Here is a 21,212-nt window from a genome sequence, read left to right on the forward strand (position 1 = left end):
AGTATATCCTTGAAAAAAATTACACGGAACAAAAAAATCTCAGAATATTTATATATAAATAACATACCAAAAAAAATTACACAAAACAAAAAATCTCAAAACATATATATAAATAACATATCGTGAAGATAACATATAGAGCATCAACATGAAGCCCAAAGGTGTCGTGTACCAGATACCATACTCCAATCTGAAAAATCTAGGTGCCCTCGATGGGTTACTCACCAAGAAACAACGTGAGAAGAAACGTTCTTGCTTGACGAAAGGACACGGAATGAAATTACTTCTCAGCACACCTCAATTGAAACGCTTGCAGCGTTCGCGGAAACAGCAAAAGATTGGAGGTTTCATATTCAGCATCCCAGCCATCCTGGCAGCATTGGGGGCCGTTGGAAGTTTGGCCGGCGGTAGCGCCGCCATCGCGAAAACCGTCATCGACTCGAAGAAGAACAAGGCAGAATTGGAAGAACAGAAACGTCACAACCTGGTTATGGAGAAGAAGGGGAAAGGTATAACCAAAAAACAAAAAAGCAACCTCGATGCTTTGAAGAAATATAAAAAAAAGAAGAAGCCCTGTCCAACTTCGATATTGAATCTCTGATCGAACTGTTGGGAATAAAGAACTTCAGGGGTGTTTTCATGTCCGATTCTCTACCCTCTGCTGTGAAGAAAAAGGAGTATGGGGTGGTCAACCTGGACAGTTACAAAAATCCTGGTACACATTGGATATGCTACCTCAAAATTGACGATAACAATGCATTTGTTTTCGATTCGTTCGGTGGCACACCACCTGCCAGGTTGGTGAAGTATCTCAGTGTTGCCAACCTCTACTACAATGACAAACGCGTCCAGGGTTTCACCGATGTTAACTGCGGCCACCTATGCCTTTCCGTTCTCGCATACATGTCTAAAATAAATAACCCGTCGGTGGAATATTTTCAGAAAGCATTGTGGAACCTGAAACACGATGGGCGTGTTCCATCTCACGAGCGAATCTTCGATCCTGAAACTCACGCTGCACGACGACATCGTCTATCCTAAATCCGTAGCTCTGCGTGCATTCTACAGCATGTACCTCATACCTAACGTCACGCAGCACAACAACAAAATTAGCGTCGGAAGCGAACACATCGTCGTCACGCCAGGCCAATACAATCTTTCCACTTTGCAAGCTCAGTTACCCAAAGGCACGTACCTTTCTCAAAATTCGGTCACGCACAGAGTGGAAATCGTGTCGGCGACGGAGACCGTGGACCTGGGCACCATGGGAGAACTTTTAGGTTTCGAGAACGACACCAAACTCGAAGCCGGCATCAAACACACGGCAACCAACATTCCTAAATTTCTAGCCATAGAAACTCTAAACGTTCACTGCAACGTAGCAGAAGGCATGATCACGAAATCTTCGGACGGATTGTTAGGAAGTCACAAGCAGACGGGAATCATAGCCACGTTCAAACCCAGTTCCGAATTCATGGAACCGATCATCTACACGCCCTCTTCGCCGATCTATTTTCCAGTATGTCGCAACCGCATAGACGACATAGAGTTGGTGGTGACAAACGAGAAAGGAGACGTGGTGGATTTCGCAGGTGCAACAACCACTGCCATCGTGGAGATCAACATATAATAAATAACACGCATAGAGAAAAATGGAGCAAATCGAAAGTTACGAATTGCAATCTTTCCCTCCCAACCGTCGCACGTTCGCCAATCTCAACGAAGCGAACAGGGAGATCGAATACGACGTGGACGTAGGCGACGGGTTCGTTCATCCTCACAGAGCGGACCTCTACCTTCAATTCGACGTGGTGAAGAAAGAAAGCGGAGACGCATTTCCACCCAATGCAAATTTGATACTCGTGGACAACTTCGTGCCTCACCTATTCTCGCAGGTGGAGGTGAGGAAACACAACACCGTCATAGACAGAATAGACTATCCAGGCATCACGTCGACGGCAGTGGGAACATTGAAATTATCCAAAACGGACGCAGCATACTACCAGGCGGGAGGATTCGAAGCGGGGACCAAAATATCGACTAGAAGTCACACGGTGCTTTTTCCCATGCGTCTGCTGCCGGGATTCTTCTCGGACTACAAGGAGATCATGTGGAAGGGAGGATTGCGCGTCACGTTTCGAAGAGCGGCCAACGACAACAACGCACTGATGCGATACACCAACTTGAACGCCGACAGCACGCCGATAGCCAACACATTACCTGAAGCAGCCAAGTGCGTCATCCGGAGCATGGAATTGAGAATGCCGATCGTGGAATACGAAACAAACTACGCCCTCAAGTACAAAGCGGAGATCTTGAAGAGTCCGCAGGTACTGATTCACTTTCACGGTTACCAGTGCGTGCAGAAGATGGCGTCGGGGAGTCACATGGAATTCGACGTGACGACACAGTTCAACAACATACAGTTCGACATGCCAGATTTCGTCGTAGTGCTCTTTCAAACCGGTCGCGATAACAACCAGGAAAAAAATTCCAGCAAATTCGACGACTGCAAGATCAAAAACATTTATCTCAAGAATGGACGCAACGAAGTCTTCCCGCGCGAGAATTACAACCTCGACATGACCAAAGACGATTACCTCAAACTTTACGAAGCTTACACCTCTTTCAAACGCGTGACCGAGGGAAGCATGGACATGTACTACACGCCCAGCGAATTCAAAACCCGCAGACCCATGTTCGTCATCAATACCACGAAGAGGAAGCAGGTGGTGGTCAACGATCGAACCAACATCAAGGTCGTCTGCGAGTTCAACAGTCCGTTGCCCGAGGACACCGTATGCAGTGTGATCCTGGTCGCCGAGAAGTCCTTCGTCCACGACGTGAAGAACGAGAGGGTCACAGAGCAGTTTTAACAGGTTTTTAACATCTTTTTCTTGCACAATAAGAAATTTTTGTACTAGCACAATCAGTTTCAATGGCACAATACGAAAATTTCACTAGTTCAAGATCAATTACAATATCAATTTCATCAGTTACAATATCTTTTTTGCACTATAGCACAAAACAATCAGAAAATTTGCACAAAAATTTTGTTGTTGGTGTTTTTACATGAGAAAATTAACAATAAAATTTTTTTATTGTTTCAGATGCTGTCAAACATCAAAAACACATACACATACACATACACACACACTAAAAAATAAGCATGCAACTTTATTTGTAACACACACATACATTCTCCATCTTCATCAAGAAAATATTATAATAAACATAATTATTTTTATCTATATCTCACAATAAAACTCTATATCCAAAAATATTACAACATCAAAATAACACTAGAGTTGTTAGTACACGTTGCATGCATTACGGAGGTCCTCTGTAGGGTTTCATGGAAGTTTGGGGGGAAAAAAAAAACACGTGAAACTCTACAGAGGTGCGGCTATCTAGAACCGCAGCCATTAGAACCTTTTTGGGTTGGGCACCACGCACCCTGGCGGGGTTAGGGGCCAGGCATCCTAAAAACAACAATTATTATTTGTTTTTGCTTGAGTCACAATACGAAAATAATAAGAGGCGCGCGCGTGTGGCACATCGTTCCCGAGAGAGGTTTACAAAGGTCACGATATACAAACATTGGTGACCGGGACTTTTGAGGTTTTGGCGAACGCCAAATGAGTAAAATAAATTTTTGATGTTTTGGTGCCGTTTTCTTCGTTGCGAAACATCGTCAGCGTAATAAATGAGGCGCGCGCGCGTGTGTGTGGCACATCGTTCCCGAGAGAGGTTTACAAAGGTCACGATATACAAACATTGGTGTCCCCGAGACTTGGAAGATTACGATAAGGTGCATAAGATGAGAGGATGAGAGGATGAGAAGATGAGAGGATGAGAGGATGAGAGGATGAGAAGATGAGAAGATGAGAAGATGAGAGGATGAGAGGATGAGAGCTCATCTTTCACTCATCACTGCTTTTCTGCGCCGTGAAACATCGTCAGCGTAATAAATGAGGCGCAAAACAGGGAGAGAAAGTGAGTTTTTGAGGTTTTTGTGGTCGTTTGGTCAAGAAATCAGAATTGGCCTCAAAGGCATATTTACTATCTACTGTTGCAGATTCATTTATAATAACGTTGCTATTTTTATTCTTACAGCACTGCTGAAAATGACCCTTTAATCCACATTTAAAACAATGTACATTCCAAGCTGGACATTTGTACTTTTCGTGTACATTATTACACCTTGAACATTTAAAAGCCGCTTTCTTACTTTGCTGACTAACTGTTCTATCTTTTTGTACATGATGTACATTACTGAATACCGTCTTATCTTTTTGATAAAACAATCTCACATCTTGCTCTACCATTTCCATGGTTGATGATAAGGATACTGCTTTCATAAAATTAAGCTCTGGTTCAGCTAATAATTTCTTTCTTGTTACTTCGCTACGTATGCCAAAAACTAATTGGTCTCTCATCATTTCATTAAGAAACGTACCAAATGAACAATTAGCTGCTTGATGCTTCAAACATATTACAAATTCAGATAACGTCTGCCCTTCCTCTTGTCTCAACAAATGAAACTTATACCTTTCAGCTATGACATTTCTTTTAGGCCTGAAATGGGTTAGCAATAAAGAACATAAATCTTCATATGACTTTTGTGAAACTTTTGCTGGTGCCACTAAATCGCTTAGTATATCGTACACTCTTCCGCCAGCTACGGAAATTAATGTACAAACTCTTTTATCTGCTGCAATATTATTTGCCAAACAGAATTGGTCAAATCTTTCAATGTATGTTTGAATATTGCCACGTTCCACATCGAACTGTTCAAAAAACTGTACATGATTACTAACCTCCATTATTCATAGCTTCTTATTCATAATAAGACTAATCTTCTTATACACATTATTCTTGTTACCTTCATTCCATTTTTAACCTCGTCGCCAATTGTAATGATCTTTAAATTAGGCAAAACGTTAACGAACAAAACAACATTTATTTAAATTATAACTTCATGTTATAAAAACTACATGAAAGACATTCAACAAAGACAAAAGACAATCTCTCTCCAACTCGAGTTGTTCACAGTATCTCTTCTACAATCTTTTATCTTTTTCTTAACTTCTATCACATGACTTGCATTGTAGCCCTTGAAAAATCTTCCATTTTTCCCACAATTCCTGTCGAACAAGACAGATACATAAAGGTAAGTCGATTATTGGCAATGTATGAGATTCGCCTGTCGGAGATGACATCTAACGGAGGATAGCTGAACCATTGACGTGCGCTATACGTAAATAACGATAGGCTACATGTACAGTGGGATCTATGAGTATTACCGTGCAAATTGTCCATCACCATGCTCGTGCACTTTATTTGACCCAATAAGAGCTTCAAGAATTAAAAGAAAACTCGGAACAAGCTGTTGACAACATCTGCACCAGCATACATAAAAATCCATCGTTTAGAAACACATAGGATGTAAGAGAAAAATTAATGAAAATAGTCATGGACAATTTGCACGGCAGTACTCATGGATCCCACTGTACACGTAAATACGTAATAGGCGTGGCAAATTTTGACTACGTAAACAACATGGCGACGAGCGCGAGCTTATCAACAAGTGTAGAAATGGAATAAAATTATATATTTTTTTTCATTTGTTGAAGAAAGGTGAGAAGTACTTGCACTTTCTTTTTTTAAAATTACAAATAATATCTATATAGTTTTTTTTATTTTTATATTTAAATACCTACGTTTCGAAGGCTGATTCTGCCTCCATCCTCAGGGTAGTGTGTACACCCTGGCCCGTACCCAAGGGGGGGGGGGCAAGGGGGCCATGCCCCCCCCATTTTAATGTGAACCTATAAAAACCGACAAAAATAACACGCAAGAGTTTCTATTTTCTTCTTTCATAAATGAATGTGTTGTTTCTGGAGAGAGGCAGACTCCAGAGGTCTGCAGTCTCCTATACTTATTAATTTTAGTTTTATAACCATTTATGCGAAGGTACCAAACGTCCCGATTTGGTAGGGAAAGTTCTCCATTTTTACTCCCTGTTCTGACTTTCTTTCGAACTGCAGTCTTCATGAGGAAATGTCCTTTTTTTTTTTGGTTAATTCACATAACATGTTCATTATAAGGATCATGCCATAGCGTTGGTGGTCACATACAGGCTACGAATTCCCACGGCGGAAGGGGGATCTCCCACCTTTTCCCCAAAGACCTTGATTAAAATCCCCCCGCGTTAAAATTTTCCGAGGGTAAGAGTTCGTGCTATAACAACAAATATAAGCAATTAGTTTCGACTTCAAACATTCTATACTAAGAATAATATCAAACACATAGGAAAAACAAAGAATTATTTCTGTATGTGTGTGAATGTTGAACAGATCTCTTGTTCTCTCTCTCTCTTCTCTCTAGGGCTGGTAACAGCATGGGGTAAAAACGTACTTCTACATTCATAGATAAGATTTTAGAATTATATCAAATTGGACTAGTAAGAAATAGAGCCGTAGCTGCGAAGGTGGTTGTCATTGTCACCCTAGGCCCCTGGAACAGAAATTATACAGACCTGGTATTTCTCCTCCATTTCTCACCTCCTTTTGTCGGGAATAAAACATAGCATGTTAATTTCATAGGAAACTAATGTCTTCTTACAGTTTCTCATTTTCCCCCTCTACCTAGTAATCTTTAATTTGCAATCGAGTTTGCAGATTTGAACAATAACACACACTGCTTGAATGAAGATGATATGGGATGTACAACCGAACAGACTACCCTTTTATTAGCCACATTTCATGAATGCTAAGTTTTCCTTTCGTCTCATTCAACGGAAAAGAGAGGGTACATAAAATTTATTCAATGTCTAAGTATGCCAATTACATCTGGGGGGGGGGGGGGGCAATGCAAATTCGGTAGAGGGGGTGTGAAAATCTATTCTTGTCCTGGGCGCTGAAATCTCTAGCTTCAACTCTGATATGGAAATGTTTCCTTTCGAGACACCATTAATAGATTTATACCACTATAGAAACATAACACAATAAAAGTATGAAAAATTAATTATAATTATCTTTATTAATAAAGAGCAATAATTAAATACAATCTAACACTTATTAAACACATTTCACTTACTACCTTTTAATTTCATGAAATTTTGAACCAGTTGTTAAAGGAATTAATTTGCTAGTTTATAAATGTAGCAGGCCTCCCCCATGGTGCAGTGGTAGCGTCATTGCCTTGTAATCAAGGGGTCCCGGGTTTGATACCCGGTGGAGGCACAAGTGGTTCGGATCCCACTTTAAACTGTAGGTCCAATCCCGATTAGCCTTACTGTGCATAAAGTGGACTTAAAAACACCAAATCAATCAAACCAAACCAATAAATGTAGCAAATTAATTTGTTTATATATATATTTATATTAGTTACAAGTAACAGTTACTTTTAAAAGTGAGTAACTTTTTTACAATAGAAGTAACGTTTTAACAGTTACTTTGCGACACTTAATTGCTATGTGTCGTAAATTATTGGCGATTTTGGACTCAAAGTGAGCTGGAATTTAGTTTCTGCTGTGATATAAAAGCCCATCTTTGATACATTAATTCTTGCAAACAATAGATGAAGAGGAAAGGAGAAAGTAGTTATAGTAAATGTGTCTCCTGGCGGTAGTCAGTCCATAGGCTCCAGCCAGGTGCCAGGAATTTCAAGGTTTATCCTATGTTTCATCTTTCGTTTGGTAGACCTGAATTACAAAGCGATATACACACCTCCGAAGAGGGGTGGATTTCCCAGAAGCGGGAAGATAAGCTTCTAGGAGGAGAATTCCTTTCTATTGCTGACAGTTTGCCATTGTCAGTTGTGTGCTGTGAAGTGTCTCTTGTTTCTATAGTTTGTTCCTCAGTGACCTTATAACTTCCCCCTTCTGTAAGCAGCATCGGATAGCTTCTTCCTTTGCTATAATATCGGATACGCTGAAAAGGAACGTACTGCAATATTTCAGTGTTTTCATGAAATAATTCAACAATACTGGTAGTATGAACCAAACTGAAGAAGGCGAGAGAAAGCAATTGCGCACATGAATAGAAAACAAGCCAATTGTTTCCACGTGATTTCATTCAACTCAGTTCCTGATAATTTAAAAATGAAAGTGAAAATATTTCCAGTTAGAATTAACTTATTTACTATTATTCAGAATTTCTGAACATTTTGAAAAAAAGTGATATATTTTGGTATGTGTTATTCGTTTCAAGATTGAAATGAGAACCCATTTTCTTGAAATAACAGATACGACAGATCTCACCATTATTATTGATACAACAGTGAATTGTAACACTCAAGTGGCAAACTAACGAATCAGGCAGACCCTAGCCATCATTCTTGCTTGTTTATGTAATCCTCTCAGAGAGAACTGAAGGGGTAAGATTAAAGTGCCATTTTCACCTTCATTGATAACACACAATTATAGGCTACTACCAGTGGCGGCGATTAGGGGGGAACTGCCCCCCCCTCACTTTTCGCCACTTTTGCCTCCATACTATGCTAAACCTTATCTACAATGGGCAATATACTGTCTACTGTCTTTGCCCACCCAGTTTTGGCACCTTGCCAAAAAATCCTGGGTATGGGCCTGTGTACACCCAACAGCGAATTGTCCACCACCATTTTAATTTGGTCTGTATTACACAATATGATGACAATGAATTGAAATAATGACTTCAATAAGCAGAGAACAATGGCTGCTTCGAACCAACATAGTTTTATTCCTTAAAACAACACAAGATGTAGAATAAAAAAAGTAATGGAAATAGTGGTGGACAATTTGCCTACCATTATCTTTGCTGTTGTCTGTACATCTAATGAATCATTGTCAAGTTCCTGGACACATGATGTGTTTGGGGATGGAGTCTAATAGGGGTGTAAAACCAGCTGCCTTGGAGGATTATTTTTAGTTGCCAAGGCTTCACCTCGTCTGCTGGTCATAAAGACCTGTTTTAAGTCCACTTTATGCACAGTAAGGCTATCAGGACTGGACCTACAGTTTAAAGTGGAATCTGAACCACTGTGTGCCTCCATCGGGTATCAAACCCAGGACCCCTTGATTACAAGGAGACGACGCTACCACTGCACCATTGGGGAGGCCCCTATAAAGACCTGTTGTAAGTGAAGGTGCGGGGTAGGATTATCAGTGGCCCAGGCTCCACTTTTGTTTGGTGGTCACGTCAAGACCTGTACCAAATGGGGAAGGGGGGGGGGGTTATATTACGGTAAGCCAAGCTCCACCTTGTCAAAAAGTAATGGGTCGATTACTAATATCCCCTCCACCCTTCCACTTAATCTGCACAGAGGGGCATAAAAATCTCACAGACTACATAAGTAAAATCAAAAGCTATGTAGAACTTCATACTTTTCATCACAGCCGACAAGATTTTAACAATTGGCATATATGCTTTTAAGCTGCCAAATGATTACAAAGAGTGGAAATAGAAACATAGTTGTTCTTACCTTTCTTCCATGCCCACAAACAAAGGCTCTTCACTAGAACATAACGTAACGGCAGAGAACTCTGGGTGTTTCGTACAGATAGAGCACTTATGGTAGGTAAGTCATGTGACAACTATGTTCTGTAGACTGGCTGTATGCTGCATGTGTTCTGGTGATAGAGAACACAGTGAAATTGAAGTGGGCCAAAGACTATAGTCAAGCATAATTGCTATCTTTTCCTGCCAGGTGTCTGTAAGACTATAGAAGGCATCGCTATTTTCATTCGTTTTTTTTTCTACACAGTTGTTGTTTCCACATGTTCTTTTAATTAATGGGATAATGCATAGGCGGAGTTCTGGAGGGGCCTGCCCCCTCCCCCAAATTAAAAAATACTAAAAAAATAACACACGATTAAGTTCAATTACTACATTTATGTTATGAAGCCTTACCGCAAATCTTGACGCTTGGCATGTGCGGTAATTGCACCACAATTGATTTCTTTTTCAATTTAATCTTTCTAAAATTTCTGAAGCTTACTATTGTACTGTAACTTTTTTTTAAAGTAATACGAGTATTGTATCAATAAAAAAATAATGAAATGCATTTTCAAATCTAAAAAGCCTACAACTCAGTGTTTTTAAGTTGCTGTTTTTTAATTTCCGGGGGAAGGTCTCCGGACCCCTTATAAGCTAGGGGATATTCAACAACCCTCAGGTACATCATATGCTTCTCCCAGAGTCTAGCAAAAGTTTAAACTCCGCCCATGGGATAATGTTGGCCAAAGTCCACAGGGTCAAAACAAGGAATAGAATAGAATTTAATTAATGGAGTTATGCTGTTGGTGAAGCACTTCCATGCTTACTGCTGTTTTTAATTCAATTCATGACCCTCACATCGCATAGAGTAGAATGAATTAACATGGTGGATCGGTGATGAACAATTCCCCTACTGTTTGCCCTTGACCGTACAAACAGGGGGTGATCGCTTAATGTGCACTTCATGCTCAGATAAGCTAATTGGGACTCAACCTACAGTTAAAAGTGGACTCTGAACCATTGTGCATGGTACTTCCATCGCAAATCAAACCCGAACCTTTTGATTACGAGGACGATCCCCTTTTTAGATATTAAGATGGTATGATTGCTAATTAGTCTTAGGTTAATTTATTATTTGTTATTAAGAAATAACAGATTCATTTCAGATCTAAAACCTGACGGAAGACGTCCAGAAGGGGCATCACCATATTTCATTATTATTATATGATATGGTGTCACAATTATTCCTGTATTAATTGATGTTACGTTTAACCACACACACACTAGGGTGTATCGCAATTCCACCCTTCCCTCACCATTGGGGCAGGAGTTCAACGGACACGAAGGGGCACAACATGCCAACAGCAACAAACAACAATGATATGAGTATATTTACTTAAAAAATTTAAAAAAAGTGACATGAGGTTTCTTCCAAAGCTACCAGTATAATGTTCTACTACTATTGATTTTTAGATAGTCTATTCAACAAACATTGTCCCTGCAGTTTGAAAGTTGAAACATGGCTGCCGTCTACCAGCACCATTCGACCTCAACTTACTGTTTTTTGAGTTGCATTTTAACCCCACTTTTTTGCACAGATAAGCTAATTTGGACTGGTCAGAATACCACTGCACTTTCGGGGAAAGTTTGAGTATGTCATTAACAGCAGCGCTTGAAGTGCAAAATGTGAGCTAGGGAATATTGAGCATTGGGGTTAGCTGGTGGATATCATCCCTCTCACTTCGAGCACTGATTAACAGTACATCTCTTCAACTAAAATAGTGTAGTTTCATGACATTATGCAGACAGACCAGTACTACAATGAATTGTGAACTGAATTAATAACTAATTGCAGCACACACAGATATTGAGAATCATTTGCATAAAACATCATTGTTTAATCAAAGAAACCTTGCTACATGTACATGAAGGGTGGACACTTCAGCAGTCATGTTGTTTTGTGGGCCTCCTTGATGGCACAGTGGTAGCATCGTCGCCTTGTAATCAAGGGGTCCCAGGTTCGATACCCGGTGGAGGCACATAGTGGTTCGGATCCCACTTCAAACTGTAGGTCCAGTCCCTATTAGCCTTAATGTGCATAAAGTGGCCTTAAAACACCAAATCAATCAATCATATTGTTTTGTAATTTTCCCTGAAGCAACTGCTTTGACATACATAAACTTGTCACATGGTTTTAACAAAATTGGTTGAACACACTAAAGGTAGAATGTGTCTTAGACACCATCCCTAACTCGGTGATTCTAGGGGTGCCGTGAACAAAACTTAAAAACACAATTGAAATATATTTCTGACAGTTTACAACCTATTGGGCGACTGTTTTAACAGAAGATTTTAAAGATGTCCCTGGTTTTGTTTATCGAAGATTTAGACATTGGGAGGGGGGGGGGGGGAGTGGTCAGCCTCTTCATCCCTTTCAGCAGTCATAAGTAAATGAAAAAGGGAAGTTGATGGTGTTTCAGTGGTGCAGGAATGAGGAGTACAGATGTACATTGCAGCCTTCAAAATTCTAAGCAAGGGTACAAGATGACCATAAAACCCTTTATCCGCATTGTACACCCTCAGATAATTTGGCAGACAAAAGATGCTGCTGTTAGAAGAATCTCGTTTTTAGTAGCTAAACACAAAAATAAATCTTCTTATCCAAAATGAACATAACCACACTCAATCTATTATACTACATTTGCATTGAGCTTATCTGGCTTCCACATGCTTTTAAAACCTGTTAAAAAATTATCTTGATAATAGCTATAGCTTTTTAAAATTCAAACTTATTTTGTCAATACTTTTTTTTAAAATCTGCAGTAAAAGTATGTGAAAATTTTATTTTAAAAACTGGGAGCTATGTGACCTTCTAAAATGAAATGACCCACTGAAACTAAGAAATTAGTGTTTTTTCTGTGTGGAGGTCGAACTTTGTACTACCAAATCAAAAACGTTCCTACACCTCTGTGCTATTGCATGTTCTAAATGAGGAACATGTAATTAGTGGAGGCAACAAAGGGCATGCCAACAAGTGGTCAATGGAGCATTGGTAATGAATGGTCGAGAAGGGGTAACTTGCAGCTATATGAGCCGATGGCACCTGCTAGCAGAAATACCTATGGATAACTTCTCCTTCAATTTGCCTCAACAAAGATACAAGGTTTCAACAAATCTATTCTGTACTTGTTGTTATAGACATACATCCTTTTAATTGAATCAATGATGAATCATCTGACCATGTAGCAAATAAACTTAAATAAAGTATGGATATTATTTGATGCAAAATGACAGAATGCTCCATTAATGTTTTGCAAGTTTATCTTAATTAATTTACAATGGCTTTTCCAGGCACTAGAGTTAGAGCCAGAAGACAAAAATGCATTGGTGGCCAGAAGCAAATGCTACTTGATGCTTGGACAGCCACATCTTGCACTCAGGGATGCAGAAACCGTGCTCAGCATGGATAAAAAATTCATTCGAGGTGAGATCAATATTATTCAAATTATAATAGAATTTTAGCCAATTGCATGTTTTGTACTGATGACATACGTTATAAAGTGTTACACAATGCAAATATAAAAAATGTCAGAACTGAATATACATTATTATTTTGAGTTTTTATTTGGACTGACTCATTGCCATCAGACACTGATGAGATGGAACTCTCACATCTTTTATGCATGTCTGTTTCCCCTCCCCTCCCCAGTCAATGGCAAAAGTGGTCACCACTTTGTAAACGAATAGGTCATTTTAAACACACTGTTTACTTCATTTGCAGCTGTATTTTGACAAACATGCCATGTCCTAGAAAATACCAGCTGTAAAACTTTCACAACATGGTTGATGGGTCCATTTATGAAAATGAGGCTTTTTTTTCTGCTGTTTGGCTGATTTGGACATACTGTTTGTCATTTTCTCTGTGAAATCACAGAGTCCAGTGGAGTGGAACTTTTCATGCAAGTGTGATTGTGTCAGGTGAAGATGGTTGATTTAGACCTAGATATGGAACAGTTTATAGACGAGGAAAGCAATTTGGGACACATTACAGAGATTATAGTTTCCTTTTCTAGCAGAAAGATATTAATGTATGCTGACCCAGTATAAAAACAACTAATACACTATGTTTTCAATTTCATTCTGCCAATATTCCCAATAGTTTCAGATGATTTCAAAGTTTTGTGAATCTTCCACATTTATGATGAAAATCAATCCACAATTTATGTTTCAGGTGAAACAATAGCATCCTAAATAAGCCACGGGAAAAGTTACAATAACAATATTTTTATAACTTGGAGATAGAACATTGTATTCTCAATGAACGATTTGCTCTGTTTCATTCTCAACAATATTCTCTGATACCATGAACAGTCAGTCCTCTTCTCTGCAATTCGCTGATATATAAAATAAATCACACACAGATGCATCTTCCACTCTATGCTAAAAAAAAGAGATGGGATGGCAGTAGAATGCTCAGAAATTTCAGAAGTGGAATATAACTTGTTTTTGCTTACAGTACTTAACACAAAAAGACAGCATCCTTCTTGGGTATTTGGTACATGGGAAAATATAATTTTTCTTACAAATGGCACATGCCATGTGCATAAATAACCGACAAAACACGACAGCTGTTGTAGTCATGCCATCACACATACACCCTTTTAAACATATGCACAAAAAAAGCTACTATCAGGATTCCTTGGCCACGTTCTACTATGCCAGTAAGGTAAAACTAACCTATATTGCGATGGTCTAAATCCAGCTCACATTACTTGTTGGTTGTTGATGATGATGTACTGAGTGGTGTTTGCCCACGGATTTCATATTCACAAGACCCAAATTTTCATCCCAGCCAGGGATAATTTATCCCCCCTTTCCATGACAATTTCATACTGTAATCAGTGGCGTGCCCAAGGGAGGGGTTGATGGGGGTTATAACCCCCTTTTGTCCGGTATTCCTAAAAAAAGAATGTCAAAGATAGGAAAATATGACAAAATGAGGGCTGACTACCAAGAAAAAGTATAAAAACCTCCCTTTCGAAAATCCTGGGCACGCCACCCACTGTAATATAAATATTTCCAATTAATTTTTAAATGTTAACTTGTTCACAATACAAATATTGTTTGATGCCTTCAAATGTCCTCAATGAAATCAACAACATTGTGAAACTCACAATATAATTATATATATATATATATACAGGGTGGCTCAATAAGTCACTTAACACCATCAGTACAAGGCCACTGCGGCATGGAATGTGAAAATGACGATGACCAATCATTGCCTGGCCAAGGGGGAACCACATTGACGCCACCCACACGGTCGGCGGCCATCTTGATGTCCGCCATCTTGAATTCAACTTCAGAATTTTAAATGGGAAGGGGGTCGTGCGACATATCAAAATGGGCTAGAATTTCACGAGAAATGCAATGGTGAAGGTTTTTTCGACGTATCTTTAACCAGTAAAAAGTTATGACTGAATTCTTGTACCAATTTGCTCCTTTTCGAGGTGTTAGAAAAATGCCTTAAAATTTGTTTAGCGCATCGGTAATGCATCGAGACCAAAGTGACGTCTAGGGAGAGAAGTTCGCATGCCATTGCACACGATTTTAATCGGATACATCCACGAAGAGCTGCGCATTATAAATGGTTGTCGCGAACAATTTACAGTGTGACGCTTCCATTGAATTAAAAGTCCTTCACAGTGACAAGGCTAATGTTTATGTTCAGAAGGAAGTTCATAAACAGAATATGCGACCCTTGTCATCTGATAACTAACTTTGGACGGAAACTGCTTCATAACGTTCCCATAAGTGTTCTGGTGTTCTTCCCTATTGAAAAAACTCTGTAAAAAGTACCTTCTTCCACAAGCAAGGATGAAAAAACCTGTTTATTTAACAAATCCAAGTAGCCCTAAGCATTTAAGGTTCCGTTGATGGAAAATTGACTAACCAATCGTGTTCCACACAGCACGCCACACCATTAACTTACCAACACTAACCATTCAGCTTTGATCTGTCGAAAATGGGTTATCAGATAAAAAGCATCGAATATTCTGTTTATAAACTTCCTTCTGAACATAAACATTAGCCTTGTCATTGTGAAGGACTTTTAATTCAATGGAAGCGTCACACTGTAAATTGTTCGCGACAACCATTTATAATGCGCAGCTCTTCGTGGATGTATCCGATTAAAATCGTGTGCAATGGCATGCGAACTTCTCTCCCTAGACGTCACTTTGGTCTCGATGCATTACCGATGCGCTAAACAAATTTTAAGGCATTTTTCTAACACCTCGAAAAGGAGCAAATTGGTACAAGAATTCAGTCATAACTATTTACTGGTTAAAGATACGTCGAAAAAACCTTCACCATTGCATTTCTCGTGAAATTCTAGCCCATTTTGATATGTCGCACGACCCCCTTCCCATTTAAAATTCTGAAGTTGAATTCAAGATGGCGGACATCAAGATGGCCGCCGACCATGTGGGTGGCGTCAATGTGGTTCCCCCAATGATTGGTCATCGCCATTTTCACATTCCATGCTGCAGTGACCTTGTACTGAGGGTGTTAAGTGACTTATTGAGCCACCCTGTATATATTATTATATATATATATAGCATAAAAAAACTAAATATTTTAAGAACTTGTTACTGTTGGCTTGAAAAGAGTAATATACAATAAATTGAATGGACAAGTTCATAAGAATACAAGAAAGGTTTCTCGATTTGTCATAAACATTATATCCTTGCACATGAAGATGGAAGTTTCCGGATAAGTCTTCAAATGTTAATTAATTTTAAATAGAGTTATATAAACAAATTGTTAAAATTTCTGAAAAACGAGGAATTTTGAATTTGAAAATTTGTAGTCACAGACACTTCTAAGTCGTAACAGTACAATTGACTTTCAATAGAATCAATAAAACCATGCACAAGCAAGCCTTGACACAGTGAATACAAGTAATTGGGAATATATTTGAGTGTGGAACTGAAGGTGTAGTTTTATATTATTTTAAAGTTTCTTGTCTTTATTGTCATTTATTATTATTCCTGTTTACAAACACTAGATCCAGCAATAGAAGACATTCAAACCCCCACCCCCCAAAGAAAAGGTTTAATTTGCAGACTGTGGATAACAGATACGCAGAAGCTATCACTTGAAGTGTTGTGGTTGTTTATATTGAGATCAAGTGTGACATAAGTTTCTTGTGGGCAAAAGTTACCACAAATGTGGCCAAGGAGCATGTAAGTTTGGAGAAGTTAAAAGTGAGGAGAGGAAATACTGGATAAAGATTTTCTGTTTTAACTTTTCTACAGACCCATACATGTTTATTCCTATTACTTTCGTTTCAGGCATATACCAGAAAGCGGAGGCACTCTATCACCTTGGAGACTTCGAGCACAGCCTCCTGTTCTATCATCGAGGGCATAAGATTAGACCAGAACTTGAGGGATTTAGACTTGGGGTCCAGAAAGCACAAGAAGCAATCGAAAACTCCATAGGAAGTAAGTGAATCACTTTTTCTCCCTTTACTACCGTTCCAGACTTACCTTCTACCAAGCCAATAAAATCGCAAATTTTTCTTGAATATGAAGTTTATGAACCACCTTATGTATGCAACTAGGCACAGTTGCTACAATTTTTTGATTATGAAATTTTTTATTTTTTTAATTTTTAGCAAATTTCATTTTACACACACAAGAACACGTGAAAATTCGAAAAGTAAAACGTAAAATTACGGCCGTATCAAATGTATTGGGTGCTACAATCACGTGCATCTAGCCTTCAGTCTAAGGTAACAGAGGTACATTATTTCACCATAACAGATCTCCACAATATAAAAACAACAGAAAAGTTCATAAACCATACACAATTTTTCATTTTCTGGCAGATTTACAGTGTCGTAGAAAATTCTGCTTCGTTGCTTATATTTATAAGTACACAGCATCTGGAGACATTTTTGTTGCATATAGGAATTCTATAGGAAATGCCAACAAGACTACGATCTATTAAATAATAGATGATAACCTCACCTCATCTTCACCAACCTTTCCGATGATTATGATCATATTGTCAATGTACTTTAGATATCAATCAGATATCTGGACTGCAAGTTTTACTTTGATATTCTTTCTAATATCTAGTGAAAATTTAGTACAGAAATTTGAAGGAACCATAATTTTGCACAAGACTGAGAATCATAAGAACGAAAGAAACAAGTTTCTAAACTAAATCCTTTTTGGGAGTGGAATCACAAGAGCTGAATCCAGAAGTGGAAGTGAACTGCTTATTCATTTTGCAACTTATTCTCTTGCAGACTCCAAAATGCACGAAAATGCCAGACGATCTGCAAAATTCCTTGTTTTCCAGACACGTAGCACCCCTGTAGGTTACTGCAAAGGGTGTGAAATATATTGCCATATTCACAAAAACAAAATGGCAGAATTTTGAATCAATTACAAACTATCTACAGTTACATTGGATGTGTAAAATTATTGATAATTACTGATATATGTATATCAGTAGATACTAATAAGCTTACTAGTCTGTACTGTGCCTACTATTCCTCAAACACCAGTTATTTATAAATCCTAATTTGATACAATATAAATACAGGGAGGTTATTTCAGTCGTTCACCGCCAGCGTGACGGCCGTTCCGCGGACTCTTCATGCAACAGGTCCCGGCAAATTGCGTTCAGGAAGTCCGTAACAGAAACCGCTTGTTTTGTAATGTTTCCACTTTTCACAATTACAGTTACAATTACAATTGAAATAAGCACGTACCTTGTCGCACGGATGCAGGAAAAGGTGTCCTCCCAAATACAAATATTTCCGGCACCTTATTTCTGACATCTAATCTTAGATTAGACATCGCTACTTTATCCTCAGTTGACAGAAAGGGAAGACAGCATCCCGGCGCATAAAGCAAACCCAAAGCGTAAAATGATATTTAAAAGTAATAATAATGATGATCACTAACCTCCTGTGTTATAAGAGATGTTGAAAATGACTTCCTTCAACAGCAATACAACACGTTTCTTAGGTTCAAGAGATCCTGTCTATCGTAATCCCTGACCACTTTTCTGCAAGAATTCGTTTTCACGTAATTATCGTACATAAAAACTCTATGTTCAAGACTATATTTGTTTAACGACATAAGTAATGAATGAATAACAATTAACACACAATAAAGCACTGGCCACGAGTAAGCACATTACAATAACACAGTATAAGCAACACGCGTACTGTTGAACGCAAACAGAATTGAACATGAACGAACACTGACGTCTGGTAGCCGACAGTGTTGCTAACCATTTTTCGGCAATGTCCCTACAGACGTAGTCAAAATGTCCCTACAACTGACCAAATGTCCCTACGCCAAGTAAAGTGACTAAAAAAAAAACACCTCATGAGCATGCAAACAGAAGATAAAATATACACATTTACTTACCAAATCTTTCTGCTCGGTGCTTCCACAATTAATGAAGGAGCGAATTTACAATACAGGACCTCTCCCCGATTTTTTGTAATATTTCGCATACTCACTAATTGAGGCCTCCTAATCACGAATTTGAAGTTAAAATTTGGGGGGTCACGTGTAGAAATTGCAAAATAAGTGACATTGAGTGGTCCGCGATCGGCACGATTGCTTATTATTTACCGGAAGATTTTGTGTTTCCAATACTTAAAAAACGAAATATACATTCCTGATATTACTACGACCCCAAATTTTAACTATGTTTGCCTATCCTAACCTAACCTAACCGTACCTGAATGGTTCGTGGGGCTATCCGTCAATGGTTTGTTGGGCTACCCGTGCATGTTTTTTTCGAGCCCAAATTTTAACTATGTTTGCCTAACCTAACTTAACCTAAACTTACCGAGAATGGTCAGTGGGGCTATTCCTGAATGGTTTTGCGGTAATTGTGATTACGAACCGATAAAAAATATTATTTTCGTAGCACTTTAACGGCAAACGTTCATCATCGAAGACGCCATTTTCGTATCCTGCAATTTTATGATTGATGTACTGTTGCCAAATTTACCTGTAATCAAATCAGTTCTTCTACATCGTGATTGTCGCTGTCACATGTAAGCACGTTCTTTGGGCAATATACTGAAATCCGTAAGTTTATTAATTAGCCCACAGCCATCCTCCTGCACACTCCACCTAACAATCTGTACAACATTAACAACTTTTTTACTGTTCTCTTCCGCCATTCTTACACGATCCATGCTCTCCAAGTATGAAATCAACAGTGTGGCAACGCTGTAGACAGCGTAACTAATTTTAATTTGTTCATATCAACAAATATGGCTACCATACTTGTATACGGAGAATCATTGCGAGAATTGAAAAGCTTATTTTACAACTTCTACACGTTAATGAACATTTTTTCCCCCTCACCCCAACATGTTAACTTGAGATAAATAATCACGAATAATTATTTCGTGAGTATAAGACGTAGCATAGAAATTACAGAAGGGTCCGGTATTGTAAATTCTTGCCTTAATGAATAATAGGGGTGTGCTGGACAGAATTTTTTGGGTCGGGACGGGATCGGGACGGTAATTTTTTTAAATCCCGACATTCGGGACTGAAAAATTTGCAATTTCCCGACCAAGTCGGAAAATTTTCTGGACGGGAAATGTTCGAAATTTCCCGAAGCACTGGAAATCTCGAATTTTACAAGTCATTTTCACTTTAAGTGATTGTTTTTGCATTTCTAGAATAAAAACTTACAACTTTCGATAAGTTCCAGAAACTTACAAGGTAGAAAACGTCGAGAATTAACGACTTTTTAAAGTAAAGAATCCAGCACACCCCTAATGAATAACGTTGAGTCGTTTACTGTTGATTATGTTATTTGAAGTCATACATGCTGCTGCTGTGAAGAGATAGATAGATGTTGGTTGGTGATGCTGTATTTCCTGCATTCTTTAACAATTTTGGTCCCATTTTATTTCCCTTTTTTGTTTTTGTATCACTTAACATTGAAAATATTCTTTCCGTTTCCGCGTTAGAATGCGGCAATGTTAGCACTATTTTCGCGAGAGTGGAAATGTTTTCAAAAAGGAACTTGCCTTGAAAGTTTTTGGTAACCGATAACATGTTCCAAAATTCTGATGGAGATTTGTTAGTTAGTTCTTTTTTCTCCCCCTCGCTAAAGTATCCAGATAAACTAATTCATAAAATGTAATTTACCAAGATTGAAAAAAGTACCTACGTTTTCCCTCATTTGGCAAAATCTGTCCCTACGTTCCTACGCGGGCGAAATTTAGTGAAAAGTCCCTATGCGTAGGGACATGTCCCTACGGTTGGCATCACTGCCGACACGTGCAGTATGAAGCGCCCTCTCGCGGCTGACAACTCACCCAACCCCCGATAAGCTGCAGGCGCTGTCGCGGCAACTGAGAATAAAGTAGCGATGACTAATCTAAGATTAGATGTCAGAAATAAGGTGCCAGAAATATTTGTATTTGGGAGGACACCTTTTCCTGCATCCGTGCGACAAGGTACGTGCTTATTTCAATTGTAATTGTAACTGTAATTGTGAAAAGTGGAAACATTACAAAACAAGCGGTTTCTGTTACGGACTTCCTGAACGCAATTTGCCGGGACCTGTTGCATGAAGAGTCCGCGGAACGGCCGTCACGCTGGCGGTGAACGACTGAAATAACCTCCCTGTATATGAAAAATGTATATTTGCTGCAAACACAAACTT

At 38.8% G+C, this 21,212-nt stretch overlaps 2 protein-coding genes across 2 annotated transcripts in view; both read left to right on the forward strand.

The window, feature by feature from the left end:
• LOC146001609 (outer dynein arm-docking complex subunit 4-like) overlaps positions 1–21,212 on the forward strand; it is a 46,922-nt gene that overhangs the window by 20,736 nt on the left and 4,974 nt on the right. Inside the window, exons 2-3 of the mRNA XM_083139143.1 lie at positions 12,834–12,966; positions 16,838–16,990. Of these exons, the coding sequence (XP_082995269.1) occupies positions 12,834–12,966; positions 16,838–16,990 (286 nt within the window). The remainder of the gene's footprint in view (positions 1–12,833; positions 12,967–16,837; positions 16,991–21,212) is intronic.
• On the forward strand, positions 2,098–3,318 carry LOC146001610 (uncharacterized). Its single transcript, XM_083139144.1, has 2 exons — positions 2,098–2,879; positions 3,111–3,318. The coding sequence occupies exon 1, from the start codon at positions 2,109–2,111 to the stop codon at positions 2,874–2,876; it is 768 nt and encodes a 255-aa protein (XP_082995270.1). The 5' UTR covers positions 2,098–2,108; the 3' UTR covers positions 2,877–2,879; positions 3,111–3,318.

Source organism: Lepisma saccharinum, chromosome 17 (assembly GCF_977018435.1).
Source record: "Lepisma saccharinum chromosome 17, izLepSacc3.1, whole genome shotgun sequence".
Lineage (NCBI taxonomy): Eukaryota > Metazoa > Arthropoda > Insecta > Zygentoma > Lepismatidae > Lepisma > Lepisma saccharinum.